Source organism: Equus asinus, chromosome 17 (genome assembly GCF_041296235.1).
Source record: "Equus asinus isolate D_3611 breed Donkey chromosome 17, EquAss-T2T_v2, whole genome shotgun sequence".
NCBI classification, from domain to species: Eukaryota; Metazoa; Chordata; class Mammalia; order Perissodactyla; family Equidae; genus Equus; species Equus asinus.
The window spans coordinates 1,065,931-1,084,124 of record NC_091806.1 but is presented as its reverse complement, the minus strand read 5'-3'; the positions used below and the strand labels follow the sequence as shown (position 1 = coordinate 1,084,124).

The window sequence follows — 18,194 nt, the reverse complement described above, 5'->3', positions numbered from 1 at the left end:
CCCTTGTCCGGGTGAGGTCCTAGCGGGGAGACAGTGTGTGTCTGGCCCCGCTCTTGGCTGCCCTGTTCCATGTCCTGCTGGCCAAGAAGTTTCCAGAAAGTCAGTGAACAGAACTTGGAAAAGCTGGAGTTGGCGAAGGTGTCGGCCCTTCTGGGTTCCGTCCATGCCTGTGCTTTGGATGCTGCCAGGGCAGGAGGAGTCCGTGAGCTTCTCTGGTCATCCTGGAGGTCTTCTCTCTGCTCCCTTCTAGCAGTATGCATGTCGGCACGTTGTTCGAGGCCTGTGTCCTCACTGGTAGGGTGGTGAGGAGGATGGGATGGCTGCTGGCGTTAAATGAAAGAATGCAGTACAGCACTTCCTCAGTGCCCAGCACATCACAGCTCCTCAGTAAGTGGTGGCTGCCATCCTCCTCCTCCTCATCCTGGTAATGGTCATCGACGTGTTGACATCCAGGATAGACTGTCTTCATTGACGTGGTATGACGTTGCTTTAAATGTGGTTCTCAGGTGGCACCCGGGTTAGTAGCATTACCACTGATGTCATCACTGATGCTTCTGCTGGTGTCACCAACATGACCCTTAGCACCACCACCACCACCAATAATGACGACGACGCAACTGCTGACCTTACTGCTCCTTACAGACACCACCACCTCTGATCACAGCTGCGTCACGGAGCACCTGTTGAGTGAGATACCTTCTTAAGTGCTGTTCTTAGTTACTCGTATTTCTCCCTGGACTTCCTGGACCTCTGTTGATCAGTGAGGAAGAATATAAGAGGAGTCTAAAGAGTGGCTTATGTGATGGAGTGTCCAGCCTAATGAGGGAGGCAAAAACAAGACAGAAGGAAAAAAGAGCAAAACCCACCCGACAATCTAAGGGGAAGCTGGGATGTATGATAATGGGTTAGGTCGGCCCTCGGGCTCTGCAGCTCGCCTGGATTGAGTCCCAGCTCAGCCACTTAAACGCTGGTGACCTCGAGCTTGTATTTTGGCCTCTGTGCCTCAGTCTCTTAGTACAGGAATAATAGTGCCGCCCACATAGGAGTGTTGTGGGTTTTAACTGAAGTAATAGAAATAAAGCACTTAGAATGGGGCACGTGGTGTGTGTCAGTGATTGCCATCATCATCAAGGGGAGCTTTGAGGAGGCTGGAGTAGGTGGAGGTGGCGTCGGGACGGACTGGGATTTTCACTGGGTCTTAAAGGACAGCCATAGGAGAGTGGGATGGGTGGGGTGGCATGGGCAGCAAAAGTCACAGAAGGACTTTAGTTGTTTCAAAGTGCGTATTTCATGGCAGAAATGGATCTACATTTTAAAAACACAGAATTAGGTGGGTTGGTTTGCTCTTACGTCATCACTGATTGTTGTTTCTGTAGACAGATGCTTCTAGGTGGGGCTCCAGTGGGGAAGAGCACCCTCGGAGGTGCCCTGGCCTGAGGGGCACGCCCAGCCCTCCTCCACCAGCTCTGTGGCCCAGCAGGCCTCCTGGCCTCGTGAGCCTCAGCTTCCTCCTGAGTCAAGTGAAGATCCGAGCAGTGGCTACGTCCTAGGGGCTCCCCACGACCTGGGGAGATGCCCCCGACATAAGTAAGGCACACAGTGAGGAGAAGTGCCTCTTCCTTCCATCCAGATGCAGAAGGGGCCTGTCTCCCCTCAGACGAGCACTTGGCAGGAATAGGAGGCCCACGGCTAGGCAGGCGTGCGCTCAGTCTGAAGAACGGGGCTCGTTAATCTTTTGCTCAGCTTGCGAAAGTGTTTTCTTATCAAATAATAGAGATGATGGCAGTGTTGGTTTTATGCTACTGACTTGTGGTTCTCTTAAATACCATTTCAAGAAGATTTGCAATGTTAAGCTCTTTTCTCTCTTTTTTTTAACCCTCTTTGTGTGCATTAAATTTCCATCTGTTTACCCAAAATGGAAGTAAAAGAAATAAGAATAACTATTGGGTGAATTAAGTGCTTGCTTCCTTGAGTCCCCGAGACTGGCGCAGCCAGTGACCTGTGAAGTGGCTTGTTCTGGTCCATGGTCAACACAGGGAGCTGCGCCTTCCGCCCCGAGTCCTCCTCCACCATCTTGTCCTCTGTATTTTCTTCAGAGCACCTTCCTCCATCAGAAATGACCTTGCTCATGTATTTGGTAAGTTACTTGTCTGGCCCCCTCCTCACCCCACTAGAATGTACGGACCATGGCTTGTCCTTGTCCCACTGTGTCCCCAGCACACGGTAGGCAGTTACATATTTTCATTCAAATAATGAAATAGGCTGGAGAGCCTAAAGATTGGACTCTCTGGAGTCAGACCATAATACAGGGTCTCTGCTCTGCCATTTATTAGCTGTGTGGCTTTAGGCAAGTTATTTAATTTCTCAGGCCTCAGTTTCCCCAGCTTTAAATGGAAAATGTCTTGATCTACTTCCAGAGGTTTTTGTAAGGATCAAATTAGGTAACACATTTAAAGGACTTAGCACAGAGCAAGCTCTTCACACACAGCAGCTGCTATTATCAGAATAATTACTGTTTTCTTAAACCTATGGAAGGACTAGAGTAACTAAATTGTGTTTAATGCGTTAAATAATCAAAAACAATGGTGAATGTAAAAGTCACATCTGTTCAAAACGCGTGTTTTCTCCCCCCTCACGTACAGCTCCGTCGGTCCTGCCCTCAGTTCCCTCTGAGCTCAGCCCTGACAGTAGGCAGGAACTGGGTGAGTGACAGGAAGGACGAGGTGGACCAGATGTCACGAAGCAATAACCCAGTGAGGACTGTTTTGGACGGAGACATGTATAAACTTCAGATCTATCACGACCCCCTACCCAGGGATTTCAAAGAACTCTGAAAACTGGATTTCGTCCACTATGGGTTGGAAGAGCAAGCAGTGAGTCAGCGCCCTCTAAAGTTAACGGTGCACCATGCCCCAGGCCCCCTGCTTGGTGGTTTGGGCATAGAGCCTGCGCATGGTAGGCGGCCATTGCTGAGTGTTAAGCTTGGGAGTGACGTGATCTGACTTATTTTTACGTGGGATAGAAGCATCTAGACAGAGCTTTACAATTTACAAAACCCTTTAAATACACAACTCTATAGTAAATCCTCATAATGGCTCCTGGAGGTAGCCATTACCACTCCCATTTGCCGATGAGCAGGCCGAGACCTTGAGAGGGAAAGAGGGCACCCAAGGTTACAGCTGGGAAGAGGCAGATCCGAGCTCAGGCAGGGAATCAGATTATAATAACACAGTGAGTTCACGTTGTCGGGGGTGATATACCCTCCCACCTCTCGGGAGAGAGAGAGGACACCCTGGGAGCTGGGTCTCTCGTCAGCACCTCCTCTGCCCAGTGTGACTTGGGCAGCTCACTCTCAACTACACGGGACCTCTTCCCCCAACAGACTTGAGCTCGCTGGCTCTGGGTGGCCAGCCTGAGGATGGACATCTGTCTAGCATCCGAGAAGGATTGGGCCAGGGATTTGGGGCAGGGAAAGGAAGTGGCAGTGCCAGATAAGGGGATGGAGACAGGACAGGATCCTGGCCCTAGCTGTTGAAAATTGTCTCCCCAACCCCCCACCCTGGGGCTGCCTATTGCGTATGACTTCCTGCCCCATTCTTGGGCCCACTGGTCCTCACAGAAAAGGAGACGACCAGGAACTGCCAGGTCTGGGGCTTCATGCATTTGGAGTGTTTTTCTAAGAGAGAGACAACAATCCCCTTTGTCTGTGGTATTGCCGGGACCCCAGGGAGCACCTCCGTGTTGGGAAGTCCCAACTCTAGAGGGAACTGAGTTTGCTTTCTTGAAGCAGATGGCTTCCGAGGCTGAGCATTGACTTCGCAGCCACTGGGGATGGGGGCAGGGTAGGAGTGCAGGCGATGACTGGAGTCTCGCTGGGCTGCTTTCTCGCCTGCTCTGACTTGCCCACCAGGCAGCTCTTCAGATTTCCCCCCTCCCACAGGACCAACTGCCTCTGACAGCTGTCTGTGACTTGTCCCTCTTTGCTGCTTTAGTATTTGAGATTTGGGGGATGAAGGCTCTTAAGGGACCCAAGCACACTCTCTGAGGCTTTGGGGCCCAGCCCAGCTCCCATTCCCTGCCAACTTCACAGCCTGAGGAGGCTGTGGGTGGAGAAGCTGGAGTTTGGGCAGAGTGGTGAAGTGGGCCCAGTGAGGCAAGCCTTTTCTCTGTCGTGTCCACCTTCCATCCTCTGCCGGCCAGTGGGCTCAGCATTTTATGCGTGGCAGTGTGGTCTCGTGAAAGACCCAGAATCTCTTTTTTTTTAAAAGCCAGATCACCATTAGCTAGCTGTGTGGCCCTGGGCCTGCGCCAAAACCTTGGTTTCCACATTGGTAACACGCAGACTCATAATTATACCTCCCTTGCAGGGTGGCTGTATCAGAGGGTCATGGATGCAAAATGGACTCATGCTTACTTGGCACATAGTAGGCCTGCAGCATAGCATAGCAGTGTGGCTTTGCTGCTCAGAAGCCAGTGCTGGAGTCTTCCATGAGGCTGTGGTCGGGATGTGGGTGCAGAAAGCAGGCCAGGTCCTTGGAGCTGCACTGTCTTGGCCCCTGTCTCTAGCTGGATTGGAGTGCCCCCCCATCTATAGCTTGGGTCAAAGCCACTAGTTGTCAGTCAATAAGTTCCCCCTTACAAACATGGATCTCTATCAGGCCTCAAGAGCCCCATGCCCCCACCTCTTGCTGGAAGTTTCTGGAAACTCTTTACCTGACAGTCTGAATGGGTCATCTTTCTGTCTTAATGGGGTGGAGTGGGAAAGTGGGTGCTGCATGATTATATGCAGTTGAATCTAAACAGGAATACCTACCTGGTGACCCCAAACAATAGATCCCATCCCCACCCACTGCCCAGCAGGTGTCTCTGGGATAAATGGAGCAGGACAGCTAAGGCATAGGGTCCTCCCAACCTGCCTTGTTGGCAGAGGCCGATGGGTGGTGGCAGGTGCCCTCAGGAGGGGCCTGCGTTTGAACAGGTTGGAGGCCCTCGCCTGTCTGGCTTCCGTATGGTGAAAGAGCTTGTGGTCTCCTGTCAGCCACCACAGACGCTGCACATGGGTGTGGAAGGTGGGTCTCTTGCCCATGGCAGCAGTGAGCCCCAGAGGCGAGGCATGGCCCCTAGACCAAGGGAGCCGCACCCCAGCACAGTGGGGAGGGGCCTGCTGTCACACCGCCCCCTTCCAGGCGTGTGGGGAGCAGCGATACTCCAGCTGCTGGACCAGCTGCCGGGCCGCCCTACTGGGGAACTTTGCCCGAGATGCGGGCCAGACGCCCTGACCTTGAGGGTGGCCAGCCCTCCCTGATGCGTGAGAGGGTGGAGTGGTGGCAGCCGCGTGCAGTCTCCACTGGGATCTCCACCATCTCGCCATGTGAGAGGCCACCCCGGAGTCAGGCCCAGTACCAAAGATGGGTGGCTCTGCTGGTCCGCCGAGGCTCAGGGCCACAGTGACATCTGTAGCGCCAGGTCGGCCGTTTGCCGCCCTGAGAAGGCGCCATCCCACATCCTCGCTGCTGTCCCGGAACCTGCCTCAGCCCCCGTCGGCCGAGCTCCCCGGGAACCTGTTCCTGGGTGGAGAATTCTCCTGCGAAGTGATTAGCTTATATCTGGGAAGTATTTTCTTTTTTCTGAAGACAACCATTTGCCAACACTCCAGCCAACTCAAGCCTCCAAGAATGGGAGATGAGACAGGTCCCCATCACAGGCTCGTGGCCTGACTTAGAACTCGGGAGCCCTGCGGAGAGTTCTGGAGTGAGGGCGGGCCCTGAAAACATGCCAGCGCCAGAGGCTTTGCCTCCAGGAGTGAGAACGTGCCACATCGATAAATCCCACACTGGGTTTCTAACATGGGTTTCTGCGCAGAGGGGCAGGAAACGTCAGCAAGCAGCCCAGCCTCTGCCTTCAGAGAAATTACGGTCTGAGGAGAAGCAGCAAACAGACCACGTAAATGAACAGAATGACCACAAAGGGGTGCGTGCCCAAAGGTGCAGCCCTGAAGCAGAGTGGAGACTGCTGCAGGGCTCGCGGGCCCCCGCTGCCTGAGGGGCAGCCAGAGCAGGAGAGGTGGGGTACAGGGGCCCCAGCCCCCGGGTGACCAGATGTCCCACTGTGCTGGGGCGGCTCCAGCTGACGCCTGACATCCCAGTATGGTGCTAGTGGCACTCCTTTCCCTCTCAGAAGTGGTCCAGGCTTGGTGAGAAATTATGTGGTTACTGATCATCCCTAATATTCGTCATCCCTAAGGTGAAAGAGAGGCAGGGTCCAGGTAATGAAGACCAGGGCCAGTTGACTAAGCTAAGTGGCGGTGGAGTGTCCGGTTCAGGAGCTCAGATGCTGGGGCCCGCAGCCTGGGACCCAGTCCCAGCTCTGCCACTTCCTAGGTGCGTGATCTGGCAAGTGACTTCACCTGTCCAGGCCTCAGTTTCCCCATAGGTAAAGGGGATAATAATTGTACCCACTTCATAAGGTAGATATGAAGATAAATAAGTCTATAAATATAAAGGGCTTCAAACGGGGCCAGGTCTTAGCAAACGTTCTGTACATATTTGTTGTTAGTGTTTTTCTGTTGTTCTTAGATGCCTGGGGAGCCAGGCCAGGACACCCCAGTTGTCACACAAGTGACATCCCGTCCCCTGCTCACTTTTGGGCTCCCATGGGGCCTGAAGGGCCACCACCGGGAGGAGGCAGGGAGCTCACCCACCGCTGACCCCGATGTGCTGTGCTCTCAGTTTATATCCACATGCATATCTGGGAAAGTGGAGGTTTGTGTGGTGCCTCTAATCTGTACCAGATGAGTCTCAATCGGAAAGCATATTTCCCCCACAGAAAGCCCTGAGCCCCACCTCTGCAGAAGTCTCCTGACCCCACGCGGAGCCTCTGCCACAGCTCAGCTCCAGGTTCCGAGGCAGCGGGGCTACCAGACAAGACAGGCCTGGGGGTCCAAAGAGAGGCGCCTGCCCAGCTCGGACTCCAGCCGGGCCAGAGTGTTCTGTGTACCGAGCAGTTCTAGAGAAATGTCCAGGATGTGAACAGGCTAGAGGTGCTTTTCCTTTCTGCTGCGGGTGGCATCTGCCATTGCTGGAACAGTGTCAGATTTATTCTCCATGGAAGTTTCGGCCTGGTGTTCAGCCATGGTGGCTCTCCTGTGGCGAGGGCCTCAGAGCTGACCTTAACCTTCCCAGGGAAGGCTCTGCTCCAGGAGCCATCGTCTGATTGGGAAAAGCTAGGCATCTTCACAGGCTCGTGACGGTGCACCCGCCAGCCCAGCCCAGACTGCACGCGGAGAGGGGCGTGGGAGCAGAGTGCCCACAGCAAGCCCCGCAGGAAGGGGGACTGCAGAGTGGAAATCACCCCATTCCACCCCTGTGCTTGGCATGGTTCCCGCTGAAGGTGGGGCAAAGTCAGTGGAAGAACTTAGGGCTGAGGGTGGGAGACATCCGGCGGCCCCCTCCCTTGTTGTCATCTCAGCTCTCCGGCTGGCCCCTGTGCGATTCCTTTCCTGCACTAGGGTGCTCATAGGCGGTGGGCTGAGCTTACCCGAGACACGGCGACCTCGTTAGGGAACAAGCCTGAGGCGTCACAGCCTTCCCCACCCTGGAGCAGGCCTGCGTCCTAGAGCCCTCTGTGCTCCCTGCCAGGGGTGGAGGTTAAGAAACGAGACCCCCGTTGTCCCAGAAGTGAAGTCAGGCTGGGTCTCGAGGCCCTGCCTAGTCGGGGTGCATGTCCCGGGTCTGCGTGAGTGCTCACACCCAGTACCTCATGGGTGGGCCAGAGTGGACAGACCTGCCGGCCCCAGACTCACAGGGGCACAAGGCCTTCTCGTGCCTGGGGCTCAGTCGTGCGCCCGGCCTCCGAGTACAGACCTGCGCCCCGTCTGCCAGTTTGGTCCCCGCGAAGGCCCTGCCCCCTCAAGGAAGAACAGAGCCTGCTTTGAGCTGGAAATTGGAGGCGTTTCCTGTTCCCCGTTGTTAAGACACCGCTTGTAGGACTGTAATCCCAATAAATCATATGCTTGCTGAGCGGGCAGGGTTTATTTTTTTTTCCAGGCTTCAGGGACCTCTTAAAACCAAGGCCTAAAGAAATTTATTCTCTTTCATTTGTTTAATGGGGAAAAATGGCTTTTGCAGGTCTGCTCCTGTCGAAGGGCCTTCTGAGACCACCGGCTTGATGGACTCAGGCTCATCTGTGTGATTCATTTAAAGAGAGATGAAGAGAAACCGAGTCAGAACCCACGGGTCTGATCTCCTTGTTGCCGCTGAACTGGGCCTGGGCCTCCTGGCCTCTCTTCCCTCCCCTCCCCTAGCACCTGAGAGGAGGTGTCAGGGAGTTCCCACCCTCTTCACGTGAAAGGCCAGTGTGCACTGCCGTGTTTCCTGGACTCCCCCACGTGACAACTCAAAGGCAAATGCTACCAGTCGATGGCCCTTTGAAGTGGCTTCGTTTGTCACAGCAGCGACCCAACCAGATGCGTTTGCATGCGTGTGTGTGGTGTTTTGTAGGTTCAGCCACCAACAGCAGTTGGGGCATGCGGGGGGTGCAGCTCCCTGGCAGTGTCCATGCCCACCCCCTCATCCCGTCACATGCTCATGCCCTGGCACCCTGGCTTCGCATTCCTTGTCGTCGCCCCTTCCCCTGTGTGAGGTCCTTGACTGCCCAGGCCCAGAGCCTGTCCTGCCAGAAACAGTTCCCAGATCACACTGGACGTCGAGGCTGCATTTGTGTCTGTTTACGAGCTGGGGTGGAGTGGGTGGCAGGCAGCTTGCTGGCAGGCTTCCACAAGCCGTACGTGTTTATACTTGCTGGGCTGGGGGTGGGGCGAGGGAGTCAGCTGGACTTGAAGAAGGCTGGAGCCGAGGCATTTCACAGGGCCAGATTCCCACAGCCTTGTTTGCTATTATGTAGATACTGATATGATGATAACAGCTCACCCTTATCAATAACTCACCATGTGCCAAATGCTGTGTCGAGTACTTTCTGTACAGACTTCTGCCGTCTTAGGAGGTGCCCATTTTGCTGGTGGGCAGCTGAGGCTGAAGAGGTGTGGCAGCTTGTGTAGGATCCCAGTCTAATTCTCTGGGATCCTCTAGAGGCCAGCCCGGGCCTCCCTGCAGAGCCCGTGCTCTCCAGCACTGCACCGTAGGTACAGCTGTGTCGTGTGGAGTCTGAAATACAGCAAGAGAGGTTCTCACAAAAGAGGATCGTTAGAAACCACTGACTTGAGCCACCCCTTCTTTAATAGACAAACAGGCCCAGAGAGGGTAATGATCTCCCCAAGATTGCAAAGCCAGTTTAGTTGCTTCCAGGAAACTAGAGCTTTCTCTCAGTGAGCATGTAGTGTGGGATCCTCAGATCCCTGGGCCAGGAGTGTGCATGCAAAGCATATGCCACTCTAGAACCGGTCAGACCGTGTGCCACCAGGGCCAGAACCCCAGCCCCACACCCACTGCTGCCTGCCAGCCCGGGAGCAGCCTCATCTTAGGGATCTGCTACGTTTGTCTAAGGCAGCAGTCCTCAAAGTGTGGCCTGGGGACCCCTGGGGTCCCAGAGGCTTTCCAGGAGCCCATAGGGTCAAAATTATTTTCATAATAATAAGATGCTATTTACCTTTTCACTCTCATGTTCTCCCAAGTGTCCTCGGGAGTTTTCAGAGGCTGTGTGACATGTGATAATGGTGTCACATTGATGGGATGTGAGCTTGTGCATTCAGATGTTGTGACATTTGCTGTTTTAATTGCTCATACAGTAAACAGCGACAGAATAACACACATAAATGAAGGCTCTCCGGGGGCCTCAGTAATTTGTAAGGGTGCAAAGGGCATCCTGAGACCCAAACTCTCAAGAACTGCTCTTCTGAGGTCCCAGACCCAGCAAAAGGGGAGCTCGGCGGCAGCAGAAGAGCCAAGCAAAGGGGGCTCCTTCAGCTCTGGCCCACCTGCCCTCCTGCAGCCCTGCGGACCCTGGCACCCCGGCACCCGGCACTGAAAGGCTGAGGGCCCAAACTCAGCCTGGGGGAAAGGCAGAAAGAGGGAAACAGCCTTTTTCTTTGAGAAGGCACAAAGCAGAGGGCCCTGGGGACAGCACATAACGTCGTCGGTCCTCGCCTTGCTCCTCTGGAGCCCTTTCACCCTGGAGTTAGGACACAGTCATGGCCAGTGCGGATGGGAGTTTTTATAGGGAGTTTCCAGAAAGTCCAGAAATGCAGGCCAGCTTCTCGGCATGCCCAACAGGACAGCTGAAATTACCGGAAAGGAAATAGTAGCGTGGAACCCACAGACCAAGGGAAGGATGTTACCGACAAAGTCCGTGAATTGCTCGCCATTTTACCTTCCCATGGGCCACAGGCCAGGGAGGTGGGTAGACCGAGGAGAAAGGCTTGAAGAGATCAGTTTAGGGGCTGGCATGGCCTTGTTTTCAGACAGGTGGCACCAGCCACCGCCCCAGAGGCAGAGGATCAGTCTTATCCCTGGAGAATTTCTGTATGTTGAGAATATCAATCAGTGTTCAATTTGGGAAACAAGACCCATCCTGGGCGCCTTGAGAGGAAGGGAAGCAGGATCAGTGGAGGGCTCAAGGAGCAGGTCAAGACTGAGCCTCCAGGAATGACTTCAAGGAAAGTGCAGTACTCATTCATCAGGGGCTGCTCCCTCTGAGACAGCCCCTCGGGAGTTGCAGTTCAGGTTTGGAGCTGGAATCAAGAAGTCTTCACTGTTGCTTTCAATAGCACAGCCACTGCTCTGAAGCACCCAGGAAGGTGGAAATGGACACTGGAAGGCTCTGCAGGAAAAAGAAAGGGGCCTCATGTGTCATGACCTGGCTTGCCGGCAGAAACAGACAAAGGAGACACTGAGGTGGTCTCCACCTCAGGTCTATTTACCAGATCTCATGCAGCTGCATCTTAATGGTGACACCTAATCTGCATCCAGAGCTCCAGCTGCAGAGGAGTCTGGGAAATGTAGTTTCTGGCTAACTTTCTCCATGTCTCCAGCTAAGATGGTAGCCTGGAGGCTGAATGAGCCAATCCCCAGGGTCTGCCCACTGAGGTATCAGTGATGCCTTCTTTCATGGCCAAGATGTGAGAGACACAAAGCAGAAGAATGAGTCACGGCCCCTACTGATTAGACTTCACAGTTCCCTGAGTCCCCTCGGGGACTTGTCCTGGGGCAGTGGGGGGCCACTTAGAGCTTCAGTGGCCACTCTGGGCACTTGGTCTCGGCTGTGGGAAGAACGGCAAGTCCACGAACTCTCTTCTTGTTTACCCTTCAGTCTGCAGTGCTGGTGGTTTTGATAAAAGGCTTCCCCTTGGATCAGAAGGACTGACAAATGGAAGTGTATCTCTGAGCTTGCTTTCTAGCGTTGTAGTGTAAGAATGGTGAAATTCAGAAATATTGTGGGGGACTTCAAATGGGCGTTTACAATCAAGAAAGATCCTATAAACAGAGGGGTAATTCACAAATGAGTTGTTGGTCCTTCCTAGATCCTACAACTTAGCGCCCTAGAGTCCTGACTTCCCACCCTAATGAGTCAGCACTGTGCCCTTGAAAATTATACACTGTTTTTTTCTAGGTAGAAACATGACTAGCCCAGAGCCGAAAACTTGGATGCCTTATACTAAGTTCTCGGCTGCATTATACTCAGCCGTCCTTGCAGTCATTCCGCAAACGTTTATTGAGGACCTGTGGTGTCTAGGCCCCATGCTGGACATATTTTGGAGAATGCAGAGAAGAGGAAGGCATCGTTCCTGTCCTGAGCAGAGGAACAGCCTAGTCAGGAAGATGAGACACATTCACTGCTGGAAGACAGAGTTGTAAGGGATCTTGGAGCAGGAAGAGAGGGGATATAGGAAGCCTTCTGGAAAGAGATGGCGTTGGAACTGAGCTTGGAAGGATAAGTGGGATCTGGACAGGCTGAGATGAGAGCTGGTTCATTCTCATGAGGAGGTGGGAACCGGCAAGGTTGCCTTGAGCACCACGAGTGCCCGGGCTGGGGCATCCTGGTGCAAGGTGAGCCGGGCTGGGTGGGTGAGGGGTCCTCGAAGGCCACCACTGGCCGGGCTTTCCTGCCCGGGCCGCCTCACCACACCGACCAGTGCTCAGTGCGCCAGCCACAGGACTCAGACCCAGATATATTTTTTGAAGTGACAGAACCAGGACATCAAAAGAACTCCAAATGAATCACCTCCAAGATCCCGTGTAATTATTTTGTTTAAAAAAATAAATAAAGCATCCTTTGCCTTCAAGGAGAGAAGCTTTTAACACTTTGGGAAACCTGAGATAGGTGGCCTGAGGACGGAGTCCGGGGCACCGAGGACACAGAACGGAGGTCCTTGCACAGAGCAGGCTGGGGGTCCCCTGAGTCAGGACCCGAGGACTGGCCATCGGGGCCTCCGCATTGAGCTCTGTGACTGCGGGGTGGTCTCCTGAGGATGGCTCCACGGCGGGAGATGTGCCAGAACTGGTGGACGACAAGAGGAGAGCTGCCCTCCATACTGAGCGGACCCTGGGGGGGGGGGGGGGCGGGTTGGGATGGGAGCCTGGGTGGCAGCACCTCTGTGTTGCTGAAGGCCAGGGCGCTGGGCACGGCGCGTGTGAATGGCGCCCCCTGGTGACACTTGGACTACCTCGTGAGGGGCTCCCTGGAGCTTGCTGCTCAGAGGCCTTGCTGAACGGCCTTCCCTGCGTCCGTCTACTGCCCCAGCCGTGGCCGTGGGTCCTTGGAGTTACATGGGCCCCTGGGACCCTTCCTCCTCTTAGGACTTGGGGTGCCAAGCTGGGGCAACCCTGGCCCGCCACGGAAAGCGACGTTAGGCCACCTCAGCCCGGGGGCTGGTGAGGCAGGTGTGCTGTCAGGAGGCGCGTCCGGGGTGGCGGGTGCCGTCTCACTGGGCCTTCCACAGCCTGGGGAGCAGGTGTCACGCCATCTCACAGACGAGGGAAACAGGCCCGGGTGTTCACAGCAAGGAGGGAGCCACTGTGCATGGCTGGAGCCGGGCTCAGTTCACCTCTTTGCCCTGCGCCCTGCTACCCAGGAGGTGGTCTCTCCCCTCTGCAGAGAGGGGCACCCAGAGCCCCCATCTGAAGTCTTTGGAAGGGGCTGGAGTCCCCAGTCCACACACTGGCAAACCCCTTCTTCCACTGGCCACTGAAGGCCCTCGGTTCTGCGCGTGGCCCGTGACGGGAATTCCCTCTGACCCGTGACAAAGTTTCTGTGGAATGGGACAAATCAGGGTCCCTGTGGGGGAGGGTCGGGACCTGAGGGTTACGGGTGACCCGCCTCCGTGGCTGCACTCCAAGCGTGCGCGTGCTGAAGGGGCCCCTCTGCCCTCTGGGAGCGCCTGGCCTGCCTGACCTCTCTCTGCTGCCTCGCAGGCCCTTCCTGCTGCTGCCGCCTCTGATGGAGTGGATGCGCGTGGCCATCACCTACGCAGAGCACCGCCGCAGCCTCACCGTGGACAGCGGCGACATCCGGCAGGCGGCCCGGCTGCTGCTGCCCGGCCTGGACTGTGAGCCCCGGCAGCTCAAGTACGGAGCCAGGGGGAGACCTGGGAGGAGTGAGGCAGGAGGGTCCCGGCTTCCGTGCCCAGCCCCCCGCAAACCTCCCGGGGGCCGAGAGAGGGCAGCCCACGCAAGCCTCAGAACCAGCCGCCCTGGGCCTTGGCCGCTGTGCTGTCTGGGACGCAGAGCACACACGTTTGGATTGGGCAGGAGAGCTCTCACGGTCTGACTCTTTGGGCTGTTTTGGGGGTGAGCAACAGAAGTGGGCCCTCTCTTTCCTCTCTTCCCATGATTTCCCCATTTTCCTGAGTACTCCTGGGTACAGGCACTGTGCTGAGCCCTTCCTTTTGATGTGCATTATCTTAGTCTTCGTGACCGTTTTAGAGAAGAAGGGGCTAAAATACCCGTATTAGATGGAGAAGCTGAGGATCAGAGAGGGACACTAACTGGCCTGAGATACTCAGCCGGCAAAGTGGCCACGCCCAAATTGGAGCCCAGGTCCACGTAGCCCCAGCCTGGCTCTTAACTTCCTCCACCCGTGGCTCCCTTGTGTCGGACTGCTCTCCTGAAGTCGTTGCAGAGAAGGTTCCCTCTGGCTGTCCTTTTTTGACCCTCTGCCCAAACCCCAGTTATGGCGTCCTCTGTCTCCATGGCAAATGGAACCACATTCTGGGACATGAACTTTCTGTGCTTTGGCGCAAACATGGCTCCAGGCTGAAGCCACCTACTGGAAGCCTGTGGTGTACCCTGTATAGACGCACCCTGTGTAGACGCAGGTTTTGTCTGTGACTCTCCTTGGCAGGATGCTTGACTGCAGTGGGACTCTGGGCCACTCTCCACCATCTCTCCTGAACTTCTGGGCCTCACCAGGAGGCCACAAGGGGAGACGATGCAGAGCCAAGAGCTGGAACTTGGCTGCAGTGGTGTTCTTTAGACTGAGCGTGGCCTTCTCCAGGCAGAAAGTGTACAACCAAGCGCTGTGGCCTGAACCCCGGCCAGAGCCTCTCCTCCTGGGGCAGACCCCGATGGATTATTGTAGACGGGACTTTGTTTCCTGACATTTGACAGCTCCCAGGAGCTCAGAGACCGTCTTCACGTGTTTGTAGATCAGAAGTGTGTGCTCTTCATGTCACTGAACGTGACAAGGCCAGCTGATCAGATAGAAGTTCCCAGTCCTTCCCCCCACACCGTGCTCACGCCACATGTCCGCCTCTCACAGATGTGTCGCGTCCCGTGGAGAGGCAGCGTCCCAGCAGAAGGGGTCCCCACACAGCCACACTCACACACCCGGGTCTCTCCTGCGCAGGCCTGAGTGCTGTTCCAGTTCCTTCCGGAGGCTGGATGCCCGAGCGGCCGCCGAGAGATTCCACCAGGACCTGGGCTTCCGCATGCTCAGCTGCGGCAGGACGGACCTCATCAACCAGGCAATTGAGGCCCTGGGCCCGGACGGGGTTAACACCATGGATGACCAGGTATGTCCTGAGAGCTCCGCTCGTCAGGCTTAGGGACCTAAATCGGGGATTCGTGACTGCCGGAGTTGGTGGCAGGGCCCTTCCCGTCCCAAACGTGAGACCTGCTCAGCTCTGTGCTTCTAAGAGGAGGGCTGCCTCCTGAATTCTGCCCTGCCTGTTCCAGGTGGGGTGTCAGCTTGAAAGCTTCCCTAGGACCCCATGGAAAACCTCTGTAACGGGGAGCTGCTTCCCCTCCCTGGAAGGCTGGAGACTGTCCCAGATGGTGCAGGGCTAGGAAGAGGCCAGAGGAACCTGCTTGACCTCAGGCTGTGGATAACGGTCGCTAAGACTTGTAGGAGAGCATCGTGTGGGCCTGCACCGCGCCGGCCGCAGAGACCCCGCCTTCAAGGGGTGGGCGTCCCAGCGGGGCACAGATGCTGAGAAACGTGAGCACGTGAAACACAGAGAAGTGCTCAGGAGTAGGAGGAAGCCAGAACGGGACATGTGGGAGGCGATTTACAGTTGTGCGTAGTTTGACTTGAGTCTTCTGCTTGCTTTGTGTGTCTCGCTGGAGCGGCCGCCGTCGCGTCACACTTGCAATGCCCAGGCCACGCTCTAAGCGCCGTGCACAGGTGCGCGCTCGGCCCTGCCAGCAGCCCTGTGACATAGCTGCTGTCATTAGCCGAGTGTTGGCTTGAGGAAGCTGAGCTCAGAGACGTTGGTTTCCCTGGGGTCACCCCACCAGCGGGGAGCAGAGCTGCATTGGGAGGACCCGGGTAGCCTGACCCGGGCTTTTGGCCGCTGCAGGATGTCCGGTTTGTTCATCGGGCGCTGTTTTGTGAGGACTCGCGGTGGGCGATGGCGCTGTGGTTTACGAGCCCACATAGCAGGCTGGGGCACAGAAGACAACTGCGGGTTAGGGAGCGCTCCCGCGTATGGGGACAGCGCCCTGCAGGGCGTGAGGAAGCGCCCGGGGACCACGCGGCCAGAGCGGGCTTCACAGGCCTCCTCCCGGGGCGTGTGAGCTGAGGCCAGGGGGCGCGTGCAGGGATGGGGGGCCGCAAGGCTGAGGGGGCTGCTGCAGAGCTGTGACAGGCTGGGTGGCAGAGGCACCTCTGTCAGCTCAGGTCCCTGGGCTGTGCAGGAGCCTTCATCCTGGGGGAGGGCTCTCCATCCTCGGTGGCACAGGGGTGGAGCCCGTGGCCTTTGCTGTAGACAGACCTGGGTTTTAGTCTGCCACATCATAGCTGTGCAATCTCAGACTGGCTACTCTACCTCTCTGAGCCTCAGTTTCCCTGCCTCCAACACGGAGGATGGTAGTCCCCGCCCCACAAGTTCTTGTGAGACTTTGCCGCTGGCACACAGGCGGTGCTCACTAAATGCACATTCTCGCCTTGTGGCCCGTGTGCTGGTGACGATGGCGTCCCTGCAGCTGTTGACCAGACTCCTTATGTCCCTGGGTGCGCACGGGGCCAGCAGGGAGGAGCAGTTCTCCTCCTAGGCTCGCAGCCTGGTTTAAACTCCGAATTGTGTCCAGATGTGTGGCGAGAAGAGCAGTCAGGCGTGAGCAGGGGGATGAGCAGTCACACGCTCTCTCGGTGGCAGCGGCTCTCCTCCAAGAGCCAGGCCCTGCCTGCTCCTCGCCTCGTGTCCGCAGGGCTCTCTGGCCAGCGGTCCTCTCCCAGGGTCAGTCTCAGGCCGTTTCCTTATCTCTGGGCATGAGACAAGGCTTGATGAGGTAAGGAGATCTTGTCTATACACAAACAACCTAATAAATAACACTGCAGGGCTCCAGACACACGCGCCCCAGCATCCAGCTGCGGAGTAACGCCTTCCGCGCTGCCTTGCTGCTCCTGGCCACGGAGGAGGGCTCCCGGCAGGAGGCAGCCCCCGGGACCGCCCACCTAACCTCCGGGAGGGCCTGGGCCCGCTTTCAGAAAAGCTGACACCCAGTCACGAGAGACGGTCAAGTCAGACCCTCCTCCCTCCGGAGCCCCTCGAAGGCGAGCATCGCTGCTCAGGGCGCCTGGCTTCTGTCCCACTGCTGCTTCTCGCTCGTCGTCTGGCCTTGGCAAGTTAACCCCTGTCTCTGCTCCTCATCTGTAAAATGGGAATGATGGGCCTCCCCAGTAGGGTCTTAGGTGCTGAAATGAGAGAGTGCAGCTAAGGGACTTCACACCGTGGGTGAGGATGTGGCCGTGAGACGTGATGTCGGCGACAGAGTTGTCGGGTATTCTAACTAATTAGCTCTTAAGGCGAGCTTCCTCCGCACTGAGCCCCGTGTACAGAGTAACTCATACTCTACAACAGTCCTGCGAGGGAGATACTGTTCTTCCCGTTGTACAGATGAAGACACTGAGGCACAGAGAGGTGCAGTGACTTGAATCAAGTGCACAGCTCCCGTGCAGAGGTGTTCTTTGACTGAGTCTGGCTGTGGGGCCTGTGCTCCTCACCTCGTGTCCTGCGGTGCTCATGGAGATGTCCCTGCTCATCCTTCTGGTGTCGTCTGTCCACGGGGCCTAGGAGGGCCGCCTGGCCGAGCACAAGGCACAGGGTTGCTCAGGATGAGCGGCCGGGTGGAGTGGGCTGGGGACCAGGCCTGTGGGATACGCGTCCCGTGCTCTGTTTCCAGACGGTGTAGCGTCTGTGTTTGATTCACGTAGGGTATGACGCCGCTGATGTACGCCTGTGCTGCTGGGGACGAAGCGATGGTCCAGATGTTGATTGATGCTGGAGCAAACCTGGACATCCAGGTGAGTGGGCCCAACGAGCTGCACCTTGGCCCCAACCCAGCAAGAGAAGCCCCAGGGTCTCCGTCAGCCGAGCTGCGTGCACTGTTGTGGACAACTGGGTAGATGTGGCTCCGAGGGCTAGAGCTGTGACATGCCTGGAGATCACAGGTAGCAAAGAGGATTCTTCCTCAAGATTTGGGCTTTCTCTCTGAGAGGAAGTGAGCTGAGGGGGAGTTGAATGGAGAGAATGGCCGTGATTCTGTTACCATAACACCGTTCCTCTTTACCAGCCTAACTCCAGCCGTCCCTGCCATCCCAGATACTTCTCGCTCTGAGGCAGAAAGTGTTCCCTCTGTGCCATGTCTCTGCTCAGGGCAGACATTGCTAACTGAACATCCTCTGAGCCTTTTCCACGTGGCGCTCGAGGCAGACATTACTAGTTCACTGCAGAAAGCACTTGAGTGGACTCCTGGTCACCCTCCCTGCAGGGTGCCTGCTTAGCTCAGCAGCCTGTGTCCCTC

At 56.2% G+C, this 18,194-nt stretch overlaps 1 protein-coding gene across 3 annotated transcripts in view; it reads left to right on the top strand.

The window, feature by feature from the left end:
- ABTB2 (ankyrin repeat and BTB domain containing 2) overlaps window positions 1-18,194 on the top strand; it is a 168,184-nt gene that overhangs the window by 134,666 nt on the left and 15,324 nt on the right. For all 3 annotated transcript variants that reach the window (XM_014851069.3, XM_070487510.1, XM_070487511.1), the window contains 3 exons: window positions 13,365-13,517; window positions 14,797-14,962; window positions 17,605-17,694. In XM_014851069.3, coding sequence (XP_014706555.1) covers window positions 13,365-13,517; window positions 14,797-14,962; window positions 17,605-17,694 — 409 coding nt within the window. The remainder of the gene's footprint in view (window positions 1-13,364; window positions 13,518-14,796; window positions 14,963-17,604; window positions 17,695-18,194) is intronic.